The sequence below is a fragment of the Lepidochelys olivacea genome (genome assembly GCF_965140295.1).
Source record: "Lepidochelys olivacea isolate rLepOli2 genome assembly, chromosome: 1".
In the NCBI taxonomy this organism is placed as follows: Eukaryota; Metazoa; Chordata; order Testudines; family Cheloniidae; genus Lepidochelys; species Lepidochelys olivacea.
In genome coordinates this window covers 202,806,552-202,824,261 of record NC_140411.1, presented here as the reverse complement: position 1 = coordinate 202,824,261, position 17,710 = coordinate 202,806,552, and the positions used below count along the sequence as shown (strand labels likewise).

The 17,710-nt window shown below is 45.4% G+C and overlaps 1 protein-coding gene across 1 annotated transcript; it reads right to left on the bottom strand.

Annotated features, from left to right (window-relative positions):
- Positions 1-5,311: 5,311 nt before the first annotated feature.
- LOC311520006 (apovitellenin-1-like) lies at positions 5,312-14,025 on the bottom strand (the record flags this gene model as incomplete). Its single annotated transcript, XM_084627159.1, has 4 exons — positions 5,312-5,743; positions 13,096-13,108; positions 13,313-13,510; positions 13,989-14,025. The coding sequence occupies 4 exons, from the start codon at positions 14,023-14,025 to the stop codon at positions 5,635-5,637; spliced, it is 357 nt and encodes a 118-aa protein (XP_084483285.1). The 3' UTR covers positions 5,312-5,634.
- Between the last annotated feature and the right edge of the window lie 3,685 nt (positions 14,026-17,710).

The window sequence follows — 17,710 nt, the reverse complement described above, 5'->3', positions numbered from 1 at the left end:
GAAGTTAAAAGCTTCAAGACAAGGATCAGATCGAGTGGGAGTGAGCACTGGTATTTGATCTCTATCTCTGAAGTAAATCTAAACAGCTGCAGCATTTCCCTTCTAAACAACCAGCCCTGTGAGTGAGGTACTGAGAGTCCACAACTCCCGCTGGGTCGGTGTTTGTTTGAGGGGGGCAGCAGAAGGTGCTGCAGGAATCCAGCGAGAGCTCCAGGCAGGCTGCTCAGTGCAGCTGATAGGCAGGACAGTGAGGCTGAAACATTTTGTACGGTGGAGGTGCTGAAAGCTGGAGGTCCCGACTCCACCCCAAACTTTTTACTACCCCCCCCACCCCGCGAGCTGGGGCCAGAAGCGGGGCGCAGATGTCTCCTAGAAATGCCAGGTTTCAGAGTAGCAGCCGGGTTCGTCTGTATTCACAAAAAGAAAAGGAGGACGTGTGGCACCTTAGAGACTAACCAATTTATTTGAGCATAAGCTTTCGTGAGATACAGTGATGCATCCGATGAAGTGAGCTGTAGCTCACAAAAGCTCATGCTCAAATAAATTGGTTAGTCTCTAAGGTGCCACAAGTCCTCCTTTTCTTTTTCCTAGAAATGAGTCTGCAGGGCACCAACAGCTGCAGCTAGCTGAATAATAAAAACAGAGGCATGCCGTGGCTCTAAAGAGATCTGCCTGACATTTTTCATATGGACAGCTTTGCTTACAAGTGGCCTTTTTGTTCAAAAACATTTTTACTTTTCCTGTGATTATTTTGGTACACGTTTTTAATTAAAAATGGTCTCCAAATCATTACAGACAATTTTCATTTACCAAAACCTGGGTTTTCAGTAAGTGAAAACTTTTGATAATGATTTTAAGACAAATGTTGACAATATTTTCAATTAAAAAGGTCACCAAAAGCTCAGTCGAACACAATGAACGAAAAATAACTTCAAAACGTTACGATTTTTCACAGCAGTATTTTTTCATTCTTTGGACATCTCTTTTTTTGCAAATAAATGACTTTCACTTCGCTGCTATTCACGGTATGTCAGTCATTGTCTGTGAACATGTATAGCTACCGTTAGTCACAAAAACACTCAGCAACCCCAACTCATGCAGACTGGAAACGTATTCATTATTACTCAGTCAATCTTCATCCTCCCCAAGATTTCAGTCATACAATCAGAGCCCAAGAAGTATACCCCGTGAACGAGCATATGCTATCAATAATCCAAATTCAACAGCTCATGAAAAAAGTTTACAAATTATTCTGAAAATTAATCATTATTTTGGGTGGATATTTTGAAATAAAAGGGGTGTTTGCAGAAATCAGGAACAATTCATCCATCCAACCCACCACTCCCTTTCCTCATGCAAATTTGTTGAAATTTTAGTTTCATGAATACTGTTGAACCAGCTCTACCCCAAACTTTCCCAAAGCCGGTAAATGAGAGGTAATAATGCTTTGTTTTTACAGCACTTTCTATCGAAGGATCTCAAAGAACTTCATGAACTTTAATAGAAATTAGTAGTTGAGTCAGGAAAGTGTTTTCATCTCCATTTTACAGACAGAAATTGAGTCACAAAGACATCAAATGACTTGCTCAGAGTCGTGTGTGTTGAGTCTGTGAAAATAAAACATAGGATCCCAGTTCGGTGTTTTTACTAATAGACAAAGAGTTACTGTTTCAACTTGGGAGCAGATTTTTCTCCTTCCCCTGTCCCTGACTGACTGCTCTCTTAGCCATCTCTCCAGCTTTTTAACTATATCAACAGATGATCTGAGCAAGTGGGGCTGGCCAGAAGCATGGAGGCATCCACATCTTTGCTTCTTGCAGACTATTCAAGATTAGCAGGCTAATGGAGCAGCAAACCATTGCTTTTTGCGCGCGCGCACGCACGCACGCACGCACACACACACACACACCCCCCCGCCCAACCAGGCAACTCAAATACAAACACAAAGATCTTTGGGTTTATTCAGATTTACCTATATACTAGAATCAGGTAAATAGCAGAAATAACTGATGAAAATTTACTCACTGTGGGCAGGTCAATACTATCACTTATGTCAATATAACTTATTTCAGAGTAGCAGCCGTGTTAGTCTGTATTTGCAAAAATAAAAGGAGGACTTGTGGCACCTTAGAGACTAACCAATTTATTTGAGCATAAGCTTTCGTGAGCTATAGCTCACTTCATCGGATACATCAATGCATCCAATGAAGTGAGCTGTAGCTCACAAAAGCTTATGCTCAAATAAATTGGTTAGTCTCTAAGGTGCCACAAGTACTCCTTTTATTTTTGTGAATATAACTTATGTCATTCAGGGGTGTGAAAAAGCCACCCCCCTGAGCGACACAAGTTACAGCAACTTAAGCGCTGGCTACTCTGGTGCTATGTCTGTGAGAGATGCTCTCCTGCCTACATAGCTTCTACTGGTTGTTGTGGGTGGTTTAATAGAGTGGCTACACCGGAGACCTTATAGCAGCGCAGCTGCAGTGGTACAGCTGTGCTGCTGTAAGGTCTCTAGCGTAGACATGGCCTAGCCGTAAGATATATATGTGTGTGCGTGGGCTGGGGTGACCTATGACTTGAGAGGAATTGGTGGGCTGCCACTAAGGATGTTTGTGAACATCAAAAACTTCACAATTTTAGCACAGATTATTCACCTGAAAATTCATACTGGAAGCATGTGATTTGCCTGCTTCAGTCATCCAGCATTTCTTCACACAACACACAGTCAACCTGTGGAACTCTTTGCCAGAGGATGTTGTGAAGGCCAAGACGATAACAAGGTTCAAAAAAGAACTAGATAAGTTCATGGAGGACAGGTCCATCAATGGCTATTAGGCAGGATGGGCAGGGATGGTGTCCCTAGCCCCTGTTTGCCAGAAGCTGGGAATGGGCAACGGGATGGATCACTTGATAATTACCTGTTCTGTTCATTCCCTCTGGGGCACCTGGCATTGGCCACTGTTGGAAGACAGGATACTGGGCTAGATGGACCATTGGTCTGACCCAGTATGGCCATTCTTATGTTCTTATTCAGTGAAAGAGAGGAAAAACAACACTATCTTGCGTAGGTATCTTAAATCTCATGACACAACTAATAGCGTCTAGCTGAAATGGAGAGGTCATGAATAACTTTTAGTCCAAAAACTGTTTGTCTACCCATTTGGCAAATATGTACAAATATATTCAGAAGAAATCAGGATTCATTCCTGAACAATTTGCTAAACAAAACAAGATACATATTTGAAACATAGTTCAGCCAGCATTGCTGGACACCAAGCTCTGTTGGTAGATTCAGGCTCTTTCCTGCAGACCCTGGATTCCTAGCCCTAGAAGAAAGAGCGACTTCCTCTTTTATGCAGGACAATAGGTAAGCACAACCCAGAGAAAAATCTCCTGGTCGTTTAGGACCCAATAGACAAGGAATGGTTTTAGACTACTGAATAAAAACTAGTGAAAGTGGAGCAAGAGGGAAAGAGAAAAAACAGGATGAGATATCACACCCATATATAGGGCGTTTTCATAATGAAAGTAGCTGAAGTTTCTGACTTTTTCATGTGGTAAGCGCCAAGATAAACTGAACCCTGTTACATCTTCCCGTATGTAACCAGCTTATTTTCACATACGTACATGTTTGCGCACACTCCTACTTGACCAAGCAAGCCTCAATCTAAATGACAGCAACAAAGAAATTCACAAAACAGGTCCTCAAAAGAGCAGTAGTGCAATCAGAACTAAAACAGCGAAGTGCACAGCACAGTTTCTGGCTTTGCCGTAGAGGGAATGGATCCAGAGGTAGTTTAGAGATCTGCGAAAGTCGTTCCAAGCTGCTGTCCACAGCCTTAGTCAGCCTGCTGGAATCTGGGGCAGGTGGGGTGAGTTTTATCACCTCAGACAAATGATCTGCTGAATAAGGGGCTAGTTTTGGTAGATTGTCCTTTTGGTACTTCAAAAATTACAGTTCTGAATGGACTGGGGGTGTTATTTCCCCAGAGAGCACCCACCATACCCTCTACAACCCTCCAAGTTGCTCTGTGAGAACCAAGCCACTGGAGGGAGCCTGTTCTCAGGGGCAGAGACTTTGTGAGAGGACACTGAGGGAGGGTTGGAAGTATCAGACACTGTTTCAGGCAAGCCCCTCTGGCCTGTGGTGCTTAAACACAACATTGAGAAAGGGAAGAAGAAGAAGAAAGAGGAGAAAAGGGTCACAGACTCTTTCAGGCTCCCTGATACATAGAGGAATATCAAGAGTTAGTACCATTCTGTCAGAGCAGGACACTTTTTTCTTTAATGCTTCCAAGGTGATAGAGATACCATAGATCAAGGGTGTCAAACTCATTCTGTTGAGAGGGCCAAATACCATTATTAATTATTGTCTATGGGCCAGGCTACAAGTTTTAGGACTACATAGAGTAACTCCTCACTTAAAATCATCCTGGTTAACATTGTTTCATTGCTGATCAATTAGAGAACATGCTCATTTAAAGTTACGCAATGCTTCCTTATAATGTTGTTTGGCAGCCGCCAGCTTTGTCCACTGCTTGCAGGAAGAGCAGCCCTTTGCAGCTAGCTGGTGGGGGCTTGGAACCAGGGTGGGCCGACAGCCCCCCCATCAGCTCCCCTAAGTTCCCTGGGTGGCAGCTGCCCAGTAGGCTATCAATTGCCAGGCAGTTCAGGTGTCCCTCCCCCCACTGCCCTGTGCTGCTCCTACCCTCTGCCTTGGAGCTGCTGCCAGGAGCCCCCTACTTGCTGTGCGAGGATGGGACAAGAGGGGTGCTAATGTCAGGGTGTCCCCTCTCCCCCGCTCCTGTCTCCCACTCCTTTACTCCATCTCCACAGAGCGGTGGGGGAGGGGGGGCACACAGGGCTCAGGATGGAAGAAGCTTGCTGGCAGCAGCTGCTGTCTCAACTTACTGATCTACTTTAAAAGGCAATGTACTTAGAGTGGGATCAGCATACTTAAAGGGGCAATGCACATCTTTCTCTATCTCACACACACACGGTGTGTGTCTTTGTCTGCCATGCTGTCTCCCCTCCCTCCATTTGTGCTGCCTTGTAAAATGTAAGGCCACATTAACAACAATGTGTTAACCCTTGAGGGCTCCCGGGAGTGCTAGTTCATCATTTAGCAGTAAGGTGGTGAGGAGAAGTGTCTGATTTTGGTTACACTTGTCTGGATGATGCTTAGTATCACTGATAACAGTTGAGCCTTATCACTTCCCTTACATCATATCAGCTCTCACAGCAGCAGAACAAGAGGTTATAAAACCACCATCCACTTAAACATTTAATGCAAAGAAGGAAACAATGGAACTATAAACACATCCAAAACTTTATTCGGTTGAGGTGGAAGGTCAAGTGGCCAAATTGTTGAAGGAGAAATTGGCTTTCAAGATTCAACGACAGAATCTGTCTTCCTTCTATTTCCTTTCCCACATCCAGCAGCTTCTTTGATAATGCATTTTTCCCCCACAGGGAGACAGGTTCTCCACTCTTTGAAGGTGGTATTCTTGCCCCTTCTAGTGACATCATCGGGGACATCAATTCTATGGTAGTAGCTGATCTCAGTCCATGAGGAGAGGGGATGCTGCGCATTCTAATTACTCATGTCAAGTGGCCTTGTGACTTGTCTCAATTCTACTGCTGTGCTGGGGCTTCCTCTTTCTTCTTCCACAGACCTGTTAATTTTTCCATCAGCTGTTCTGCCAGCACACTGATTTTAGAGGTCTCCTTCATCAGGAAATTCCTGTAGGCGACAGTAACATATCAGTAAGGTACATCTCTGGATGGGGTACCCTCTGTTTCTATTTTCATAAGACTGCCACTCTCTCATATTTACCTGTGGGACAAATTAGTCCTCACAAATTAGTTCATTAATATGGTTGTGGGACTCTTGAACTGCCCTGTAGGGATTCAACTCAGGAGGCAAGATAGGTGTGGGGCTGTGAGTAGCAATATGGAACTGTGTATCCCCCAGGTGTGCACACTTCTTGTTTCTGTCTGCCATCATCCGTTACCTCAGGAATAGATATTTACTATCTGAACCACCCTTGTTTTCCTTGAAAAATTTCAATTTTTCATTTGAAAACTGAAAAATTCTGACCAACCCCCCGATTTTTCTCATTTTGACAAAAAGTCAAAATTTTCCAGGAGGAAGGAGAGATAACATGTTCCAAGCAGCTCTAATGATAAGGTTAGTTCTAGAGTCACTCTTAGAACAGAAAGGACGAGGAGTACTTATGGCATCTTAGGGTATGTCTACACTACGGAATAAGGTCGAATTTATAGAAGTCGTTTTTTTAGAAATTGGTTTTATATATTCGAGTGTGTGTGTCCCCACAGAAAATGCTCTAAGTACATTAAGTGCATTAAGTCGGCGGAGTGCTTCCACAGTACCGAGGCTAGAGTCGACTTCCGGAGCATTGCACTGTGGATAGCTATCCCACAGTTCCCGCAGTCTCCGCTGCCCATTGGAATTCTGGGTTGAGATGCCAATGCCTGATGGGGCTAAAACATTGTCACGGGTGGTTCTGGGTACATATCGTCAGGCTTCTGTTCCCTCCCTCCCTCCGTGAAAGCAAGGGCAGACAATCGTTTCGTGCCTTTTTTCCTGAGTTACCTGTGCAGACGCCATACCACGGCAAGCATGGAGCCCGTTCAGGTAACCGTCACCCTATGTCTCCTGGGTGCTGGCAGACGTGGTACGGCATTGCTACACAGTAGCAGCAACCCCTTGCCTTGTGGCAGCAGACGGTACAGTATGACTGGTAGCCGTCATCATCATGTCCGAGGTGCTCCTGGCCACGTTGGCTGGGAGCGCCTGGACAGACATGGGCGCAGGGACTAAATTTGGAGTGATTTGACCAGGTCATTCTCTTTAGTCCTGCAGTCAGTCCTATTGAACCGTCTTATGGTGAGCAGGCAGGCGATACAGATTGCTAGCAGTCGTACTGTACCATCTTCTGCTGGGCAGGCAAGAGATGAGGATGGCTAGCAGTCGTACTGTACCATCTTCGGCCGAGCAGCCATGAGATGCGGATGGCATGCAGTCCTTCTGCACCATCTGCTGCCAGCCAAAGATGTAAAAGATAGATGGAGTGGATCAAAACAAGAAATAGACCAGATTTGTTCTGTATTCATTTGCTTCCTCCCCTCCCCCGTCTAGGGGACTCATTCCTCTAGGACACACTGCAGTCACTCACAGAGAAGGTGCAGCGAGGTAAATCTAGCCATGTATCAATCAGAGGCCAGGCTAACATCCTTGTTCCAATAAGAACAATAACTTAGGTGCACCATTTCTTATTGGAACCCTCCGTGAAGTCCTGCCTGAAATACTCCTTGATGTAAAGACACCCCCTTTGTTGATTTTAGCTCCCTGAAGCCAATCCTGTAAGCCGTGTCATCAGTCACCCCTCCCTCCGTCAGAGCAATGGCAGACAATCATTCCGCGCCTTTTTTCCATGCGGACGCCATACCAAGGCAAGCATGGAGGCCGCTCAGCTCACTTTGGCAATTAGGAGCACATTAAACACCACACGCATTATCCAGCAGTATATGCAGCACTAGAACCTGGCAAAGCGATACCGGGCGAGGAGGCAACGTCAGCGCGGTCACGTGAGTGATCAGGACATGGACACAGATTTCTCTGAAAGCGTGGGCCCTGCCAATGCATGCATCATGGTGCTAATGGGGCAGGTTCATGCTGTGGAACGCCGATTCTGGGCTCGGGAAACAAGCACAGACTGGTGGGACCGCATAGTGTTGCAGGTCTGGGACGATTCCCAGTGGCTGCGAAACTTTCGCATGCGTAAGGGCACTTTCATGGAACTTTGTGACTTGCTTTCCCCTGCCCTGAGGCGCATGAATACCAAGATGAGAGCAGCCCTCACAGTTGAGAAGCGAGTGGCGATAGCTCTGTGGAAGCTTGCAATGCCAGACAGCTACCGGTCAGTTGGGAATCAATTTGGAGTGGGCAAATCTACTGCTGGGGCTGCTGTGATGCAAGTAGCCCACACAATCAAAGATCTGCTGATATCAAGGGTAGTGACCCTGGGAAATGTGCAGGTCATGCAATGGGATTCCCTAACTGTGGTGGGGCCATAGATGGAACCCATATCCCTATCTTGGCACCGGAGCACCAAGCCGGCAAGTACATAAACCGCAAGGGGTACTTTTCGATAGTGTTGCAAGCTCTGGTGGATCACAAGGGACGTTTCAGCAACATCAACGTGGGATGGCCGGGAAAGGTACATGACGCTCGCATCTTCAGGAACTCTGGTCTGTTTCAAAAGCTGCAGGAAGGGACTTTATTCCCAGACCAGAAAATAACTGTTGGGGATGTTGAAATGCCTATATGTATCCTTGGGGACCCAGCCTGCCCCTTAATGCCATGGCTCATGAAGCCATACACAGGCAGCCTGGACAGTAGTCAGGAGCTGTTCAACTACAGGCTGAGCAAATGCAGAATGGTGGTAGAATGTGCATTTGGACGTTTAAAGGCGCGCTGGCGCAGTTTACTGACTCGCTTAGACCTCAGCAAAACCAATATTCCCACTGTTATTACTGCTTGCTGTGTGCTCCACAATATCTGTGAGAGTAAGGGGGAGACGTTTATGGCAGGGTGGGAGGTTGAGGCAAATCGCCTGGCTGCTGGTTACGCGCAGCCAGACACCAGGGCAGTTAGAAGAGCACAGGAGGGCGCAGTACGCATCAGAGAAGCTTTGAAAACCAGTTTCATGACTGGCCAGGCTACGGTGTGAAAGTTCTCTTTGTTTCTCCTTGATGAAACCCCCTGCCCCTTGGTTCACTCTACTTCCCTGTAAGCTAACCACCCGCCCCTCCTCCCTTCAATCACCGCTTGCAGAGGCAATAAAGTCATTGTTGCTTCACATTCATGTATTCTTTATTCATTCATCACACAAATAGGGGAATGACTACCAAGGTAGCCCAGGAGGGGTGGTGGAGGAGGGAAGGAAAATGCCACACAGCACTTTAAGCACAGCACTTTAAAAGTTTACAACTTTAAAATTTATTGAATGACAACCTTCTTTTTTTTGGGCAATCCTCTATGGTGGAGTGGCTGGTTGACCGGAGGCCCCCCCACCGCGTTCTTGGGTGTCTGGGTGTGGAGGCTATGGAACTTGGGGAAGAGGGCGGTTGGTTACACAGGGGCTGTAGTGGCAGTCTGTGCTCCAGCTGCCTTTGCTGCAGCTCAACCATACACTGGAGCATACTGGTTTGGTCCTCCAGCAGCCTCAGCATTGAATCCTGCCTCCTCTCATCACGCTGCCGCCACATTTGAGCTTCAGCCCTGCCTTCAGCCCACCACTTACTCTCTTCAGCCCCCCACCTCTCCTCCCAGTCATTTTGTGCTTTCCTGCACTCTGACATTATTTGCCTCCACGCATTCGTCTGTGCTCTGTCAGTGTGAGAGGACAGCATGAACTCGGAGAACATTTCATCGCGAGTGTGTTTTTTTTTTCTTTCTAAGCTTCACTAGCCTCTGGGAAGGAGAAGATCCTTGAAACACATGCAGCTAGTGGAGAAAAAAAAAGGGACAGCGGTATTTAAAAAGACACATTTTATAAAACAGTGGCTACACTCTTTCAGGGTAAACCTTGCTGTTAACATTACATACATAGCACATGTGCTTTCGTTACAAGGTCGCATTTTGCCTCCCCCCTTCCGCGTGGCTACCCCCTCAACCTTCCCCCCTCCCTGTGGCTAACAGTGGGGAACATTTCTGTTTAGCCACTGGCAAACAGCCCAGCAGGAATGGGCTCCTCTGAGTGTCCTCTGAAGAAAAGCACTCTATTTCAACCAGGTGACCATGAATGATATCTCACTCTCCTGAGGATAACACAGAGAGATAAAGAACGGATGTTGTTTGAATACCAGCAAACATACACTGCAATGCTTTGTTCTACAATGATTCCCGAGTACGTGTTACTGGCCTGGAGTGGTAAAGTGTCCTACCATGAAGGATGCAATAAGGCTGCCCTCCCCAGAAACCTTTTGCAAAGGCTTTGGGAGTACATCCAGGAGAACCGCGAATGCCAGGGCAAAGTAATCCTTTCACATGCTTGCTTTTAAACCATGTATAGTATTTTAAAAGGTACACTCACCAGAGGTCCCTTCTCCGCCTGCTGGGTCCAGGAGGCAGCCTTGGGTGGGTTCGGGGGGTACTGGCTCCAGGTCCAGGGTGAGAAACAGTTCCTGGCTGTCGGGAAAACCGGTTTCTCCGCTTGCTTGCTGTGAGCTATCTTCTTCGTCCCCAAAACCTGCTTCCGTATTGCCTCCATCTCCATTGAAGGAGTCAAACAACACGGCTGGGGTAGTGGTGGCTGAACCCCCTAAAATGGCATGCAGCTCATCATAGAAGCGGCATGTTTGGGGATCTGACCCGGAGCGGCCGTTCGCCTCTCTGGTTTTCTGGTAGGCTTGCCTCAGCTCCTTCAGTTTCACGCGGCACTGCTTCGGGTCCCTGTTATGGCCTCTGTCCTTCATGCCCTGGGAGATTTTAACAAAGGTTTTGGCATTTCGAAAACTGGAACGGAGTTCTGATAGCACGGATTCCTCTCCCCAAACAGCGATCAGATCCCGTTCCTCCCATTCGGTCCATGCTGGAGCTCTTTTGCGATTCTGGGACTCCATCATGGTCACCTCTGCTGATGAGCTCTGCATGGTCACCTGCAGCTTGCCACGCTGGCCAAACAGGAAATGAGATTCAAAAGTTCGCAGTTCTTTTCCTGTCTACCTGGCCAGTGCATCTGAGTTGAGAGTGCTGTCCAGAGCGGTCACAATGGAGCACTCTGGGATAGCTCCCGGAGGCCAATACAGTCGAATTGTGTCCACAGTACCCCAAATTCAAGCCGGCAAGGCCGATTTAAGCGCTAATCCACTTGTCAGGGGTGGAGTAAGGAAATCGATTTTAAGAGCCCTTTAAGTCGAAATAAAGGGCTTCATCTTGTGGACGGGTGCCGGTTTACATCGATTTAATGCTGCTAAATTCGACCTAAAGTCCTAGTGTAGACCAGGGCTTAGAGTCTAACATTTATTTGGGCATAAGCTTTCGTGGGCTACAACCCAATTCATCGGATGCATGCAGTGGAAAATACAGTAGGAAGATATATATATATATATATATATATATACATATATATACACACACACACACACACACACACACACACATATACATACACACACACACAGAGAGAACTTGAAAAAAATGGGTGTTGCCATACACACTATAACGAGAGTGATCAATTAAGGTGAGCTATTACCAACAGGAGAAAAAAAAATTTGTAGTGATAATCAGGATGGCCCATTTCCAACAGTTGACAAGAAAGTTTGAGTAACAGTAGGGGAAAAAAGTTTTTAGTTTTTGTAATGACTCATCCACTCCCAGTCTTTATTCAAGCCTAATTTAATGGTGTCCAGTTTGCAAATTAATTCCAGTTCTGCAGTTTCTCGTTTTTTTTTGTTTTTTTTTTTTTAAAGAATTGCGACTTTTAGGTCTGTAATTGAGTGACCGTGGAGGTTGAAGTGTTCTCCAACTGGTTTTTGAGTGTTATAATTCTTGACGTCTGATTTGTGTCCATTTATTCTTCTATATAGAGACTGTCCAGTTTGGCCAATGAACATGGCAGAGGGGCATTGCTGACACATGATGGCATATATCACACTGGTAGATATGCAGGTGAACGAGCCCTTAATGGTGTGACTGATGTGATTAGGTCCTATGATGGTGTCCCTTGAATAGATATGTGGACAGAGTTGGCAACGGGCTTTGTTGCAAGGATAGGTTCCTGGGTTAGTGTTTTTGTTGTGTGGTTGCTGGTGAGTATTTGCTTCAGGTTGAAGGGCTGTCTGTAAGCGAGAACTGGCCTGACTCCCAAGATCTGAGAGAGTGAGGAATTATCCTTCAGGATAGGTTGTAGATCCTTAATGATGCGCTGGAGAAGTTTTAGTTGGGGGCTGAAGGTGACGGCTAGTGGTGTTCTCTTATTTTCTTTGTTGGGCCTGTCCTGTAGTAGGTGACTTCTGGGTACTCTTCTGGCTCTGTCAATCTGTTTCTTCACTTCAGTAGGTGGGTATTGTAGTTTTACAAATGCTTGATAGAGATCCTGTAGGTGTTTGTCTCTGTCTGAGGGATTGGAGCAAATGCGGTTGTATCTTAGGGCTTGGCTGTAGACAATGGACTGTGTGATGTGGTTTGGATGAAAGCTGGAGGCATGTAGGTAAGTATAGCGGTCAGTAGGTTTCCGGTATAGGGTGGTGTTTATATGACCATCGCTTATTAGCACTGTGGTGTCCAGGAAGTGGATCTCTTGTGTGGACTGGTCCAGGCTGAGGTTGATGGTGGAATGGAAATTGTTGAAATCAGGATGGAATTCCCCAAGGGCTTCTTTTCCATGGGTCCAGATGATGAAGATGTCATCAATGTAGCGCAAGTAGAGTAGGGGCGTTAGGAGACGAGAGCTAAGGAAGCGTTGTTCTAAGTCAGCCATAAAAATGTTGGCAGACTGTGGGGCCATGCAGGTACCCATAGCAGTGTCGCTGACGTGAAGGTATACATTGTCCCCAAAAGTTAAATAGTTGTGGGTGAGGACAAAGTCACAAAGTTCAGCCACCAGGTTTGCCGTGACATTAATCAGGGATACTGTTCCTGATGGCTTGTAGTCCATCTTTGTGTGGAATGTTGGTGTAGCGGGCTTCTACATCCATAGATGGCCAGGGTGGTGTTTTCTGGAAGATCACTAATGGATCAGAGATTTTCTGATTCCCATTCTTCTGCTTTGAGCACTTGATTACATTTCTTCATCTAAGTAGTAATGACAGACCACAGATACAAATGGCTAGAAGTTCTCATTTATTTTAATTATACATTTGACATCACTCCAAAAAAACAAACATACAAACATCAGTTACAAGATGCAGAACTACAAAAGGGCTCGTCTTCACTGCAGCATTAGCTCAAGATAATTTGAATGTTGCCCCTAACTTGACTCCCATGCACATGCAAAAATCTCTAGCCTGATTTACACTCTGGGATTTCCTTCCAGAATCACAGTTCTCAGACCCTCTTAAACAGACAGTATCAGGTCATCTGAATCCAGACATATCCAATGAAGCTGATCAGTCAACAAATGTATGTATGCAACATGGGCGGGGCGGAGCAGGGAGGAGAGACGAGGAGAAATATGCTTTGGTATATGGGTTTCATAATGTTTACTCCATTATGTGTAGTTCTTATTGTTGTCCCAAAGATATCTCCGTATGGAAATGTAGTTAATCCTCCCCATTCCCTCACAAGCCACCCCAGGAATAGAGGAAACCATTTCATAGCTGCTCTCAAGGATTACTGGAGTCTGAACAGCTTCCGCCAAGAACTGACCAGCTTTCGGGGACACTTTGTTCACAGATTCGTACACGTAAAATGCAATTGAATCAGGTATGATCAGCCAGTCACGACGGACATGTCTTTTTGAGATTGCCTTAGCACCCACTTCTGGGGAGGCGGAAGAGAATATTAACCATCTTTAACGATCATTTTCCATGCTTGCACTGAGCTCTCCCAAGAGCTGCAGTGGAAAGAGACCAGCTGGAAGACTGTAGTAGGATTTAGAGTCTCCCCGGGATTCAAAGGCCTGTGTCCACGTGTAGGATCCACGGTTCTAGGCTACAAATCTTCAGTCTCTAAATGTAGCCGAAACTGAACAGCACAGCCAGTGTTCACATACCTGTGCATGCACTGGGACTTAGACAGCAGAACACAGTGCTAAGATACTCCCCACTAAGCTGTGCGTGTGGGAGGATGCACTAGTAACTGGCTTCACACTCCCAGTCACAATGAAAATTCATGCACTCTACCCTGTACTACCAGGCGTTAATCCTAGTTCATGGCTAGGAGAGACTTGTGCAAAGCAGGTTAAGTGCATATAAAGCTGAGGAATATCTCCACCAGCCTGAAGGGTTTTAAGACTTACCAGAGAGACTGGTGCTGAGGAGCAGAATCAGAGCCATCGCCAAAGCTCTGGACTGAAGCATGGTTTGTAGCACAAGCTCAATGCAGTACCCTCAGAAACCAGCCAGAAGCACAATTAATCACTTTGATACTGAATAGAGAAAAACAGTATACCCCGAATTAACAACAGGCAACAACTCAGAGAGAGACATCAAGGTCATTCTTGCTTTATATCCTTTACCTCCTTAAAAGATGAGGGCATTGAATACAAAAAGCTAAAGTATTTCACTTATATGGTACCATGAATATGCATCAGTAGTAAAAACACCCAAGCATACATTAGATATGTTAAAGCAAAAATGCTTTATCCTATATAGGAGTTAAATTCACGTGCTTCAGGGTAAAGCCAATCACTAACCTAACACAGGGGTCAGAAAGAGACTTCCTTCATGAGCAGGTTGCTTCTTAAACTGTACACTATATTCTTGCACCTTCCTCTAAAACAACATCTGGTACTGGCTACTGTTGGCCATAGGATACTGAACCAGATGGCCTGAACTGATCTATTGTTTGTATTCCTATGGCTGAGAAATGACCTGCCTGGAAGTCCAAAAGAGTTTCTTTTGGCATGTTCATGCTGGGGATAATTAAGAGCAAAAACCATTGTTTATGCAGTTAACACTCTAAGCACAAATCCTGCTTTGTTCTCATCCAGGCTTCTTTCTCTGGACATTATTTTCTGCTTGGTCAACTGAAAAGCTAATATGAGGCCAAGCCATGGGGGTAAAATTAAATAAGCTTTTAAAACACAGAGGATTTCAAAGGGCACATGCTGGAAGATAACTTGAAAGTTAACATGTTTTGATTTAAATTACCGTAAATTACAACACGTCTAGTCAAATAGAATCATTTCAGTGCTAGGACTCCCCATTGCAGGGAAGGCTGCTGGGCTGCCAAGTCTAAGGGTTTTGCTAAGCTAACACAAGGTGGCTACCAGGGGATTCTCACCGTTAGCCTGCATACCTAAGGCTGCTTCTCTCCACAGCACCTTCCTAGTCCACATTAGAAGCTCTGCTGCTGATGGCAATCAGACAGCTGCTGGTTACTAGCTAACACTCTGACAGCTATTCCTTAGGTAGCTTCCTCTCTGTTAGTCCTGGAGCCACATTCACCCCTACAGACCTAAGGTATAATATGCATCCATGTGGTCATGAAGGGGTAGGGAATCTCTCCTCTTTAAAGCCTGGAACTCCGCTGGTGGAGGCTACTTGGGAGAAGCACTGAATCAGCACACCTCTTCCTGTGTTGGCCCTACCCAGCTTTTGGAAATGTGCTAGCTGACTCCAGGTCCCTAGTGGGAACAGGGATTGCAGATGGTTTTTGCCAGTGCACCCCCATTCCAGAGAGCATTACTGCCTTGGAGTGGTGGGCTACCAGTCTGGGTGAATCCAGCCCTTGGTCTGAAAGGAGAAATTAGGTATAAACAGCCTCCCTGCTCTACTCCCTCCTGTACGTTCCATATAGACACCAATCAGCTACAAGGTTTGCACAGCTGGAAATGACAGATGGAATGTTGTTCTTACCTTGCTCTCTCTCTCACTGGCAGAGGCAGGGGTAGAAGTGTGCCTGAAACACAAGCACTTACACAAAGTTAATTTGAGATAGCAAGCAGGTCAGAGGTCATGCTTGGCTCCACATTGGGCTCTTTCACAACAAGGATCAGATGAGTGGGATGGGTAGGAGGTACAGAGTCCCAAGTCCTGCTCAGAGTGGGATTTGGTAATGGAGGGTCAGTCCAGCTGAGACTAGATCCTGAGCCTTTAGCTAGTGTTTGTTTCATACCCTACCCCCACATTCCCACTAAGAACCTACGCAAACAGCAACTATATTCTCCTCTTCTTACGCTACGTATTTTGTACTTCTAATGACAAGAAGTCAGTCATTTAGTAGGTGCTTCTCTTGCATGTGGAAAAGGCAAAGAGGGTTCATTTTCAAACAAGACCCAATGAATAAGCACATCATAGTACTATTTATCTCTGTTGTCACTTACGAGCTCAAAGCTATTTACAACTAGAGGATAAGTATCATTATCTCATTTGACAGAGAGTGAGGGAAACTGAGACAGAGGGATTTGTAAAGTGACTGGATTAAAGTCCTGTAATTTGAGTAGGGCTGGTCATAAAATTCTCCGTCAAAATTATTTCTTGATGGAGATTGCATTTACAACAAAACCAAGGCCCGTATCCTCAAAGGTATTGATTTCATCGGGAATTTGGCACCTCAATAGGAGTAATGGGAAAAGCATTTGTGGATCTGGGTCTAAGTGTCTGCTTTCCCTGAAAAATTTCTATTTTTCATTTGAAAACTGAAAAATTCTGACCAACCCCCTGATTTTTCTCATTTTGACAAAAAGTCAAAATTTTCTAGGGGGAAGGAGAGATAACATGTTCGAAGCAGCTCTAATGATAAGGTTAGTTCAAGAGTCACTCTTAGAACAGAGATTTTCTGATTCCCATTCTTCTGCTTTAAGCACTTGATTACATTTCTTGGTCTAAGTAGTAAGGATAGACCACAGATACAAATGGCTAGAAGTTCTCATTTATTTTAATCATACATTTGACAATCACTCAAAAAACAAACCATACAAACATCAGTTACCATCTGGCTTTTCATTGTACAGCTGGCATAGTGGAATGACATTGTAGAAAAATAGTACAAGGCACATTCTAGAGATTAAACAAGATGCAGAACTACAAAAGGGCTCGTCTTCACTGCAGCATTAGCTCAAGATAATTTGAATGTTGCCCCTACCTTGACTCCCACGCACATGCAAAAATCTCTAGCTCAGGTTAACTGGCGCTTTAAACTCACATTAGCTGGCCCGTCGGGGGTGTGGGTAGAAGCTCAAGTGCTGCTGGGTCTAATAATGCAACGGAGACATAGCTACACTGCGGTGCTTCCACAAACACACTGTGCTGTTTGAGTGTTATTTTGCTGTGTGGCCACTCTCACTTGAGCTGAGTGAGCACAAGTTACCCCTGCCATGAAGACAAGCTCTAAGATTGTTCCTGGGCCTTTTTGCACTCTCAGTTATGGGTTGCTCGATAGCCAACAGTCTAGATGTGATTGTTTACTTTGTTTGAACTCAGCGATTGCACAAAAAGCAGCCCCTTGGGCCTCCAGTCTTGGAATGGGGTCTACCTACTGCAGCAATAGGAGCTCTACAAATGCATAAGATAGCCAGGCACATGGGTCCATTCTTGTTCAGTGAGAACAGAAGATTTTATACCACTCATGGCTCTATAGCAATGAGTGGAAAGCAGTTGCCAGGATCAATATCTGCCTGCCCTGCAGAACAGGAGAGCTTGCAATGGAAGGTTCAGGCATACTCATTACCCCCAAGAAAGGGTCTCGTTATAGCATAATCACTTTGCACCCATTTCATCTCTATTGATACAGAAATTTTCTTGTTTGCAAGGGATATTCCTTTGACTATTCAACAAGATCCACAGAGACTAGAACTGAATCAGCAACTGGAAATGAATTTATCCAGTTTACCACCTATACACAAGCTCATTGACTTATGAATTTGTTTGCTCTTTGTAATTATTTGAAACGGTCATAAAAATCCCTCCTTTACCTGGAAGGGGCTAATCAGTTCCATTAACCTAGTTGCAACCTGACCAGAAGGACCAATGGGGAAAGAAGATACTTCCAGATCTGGGGGAGGGTGGAAAAGGTTTT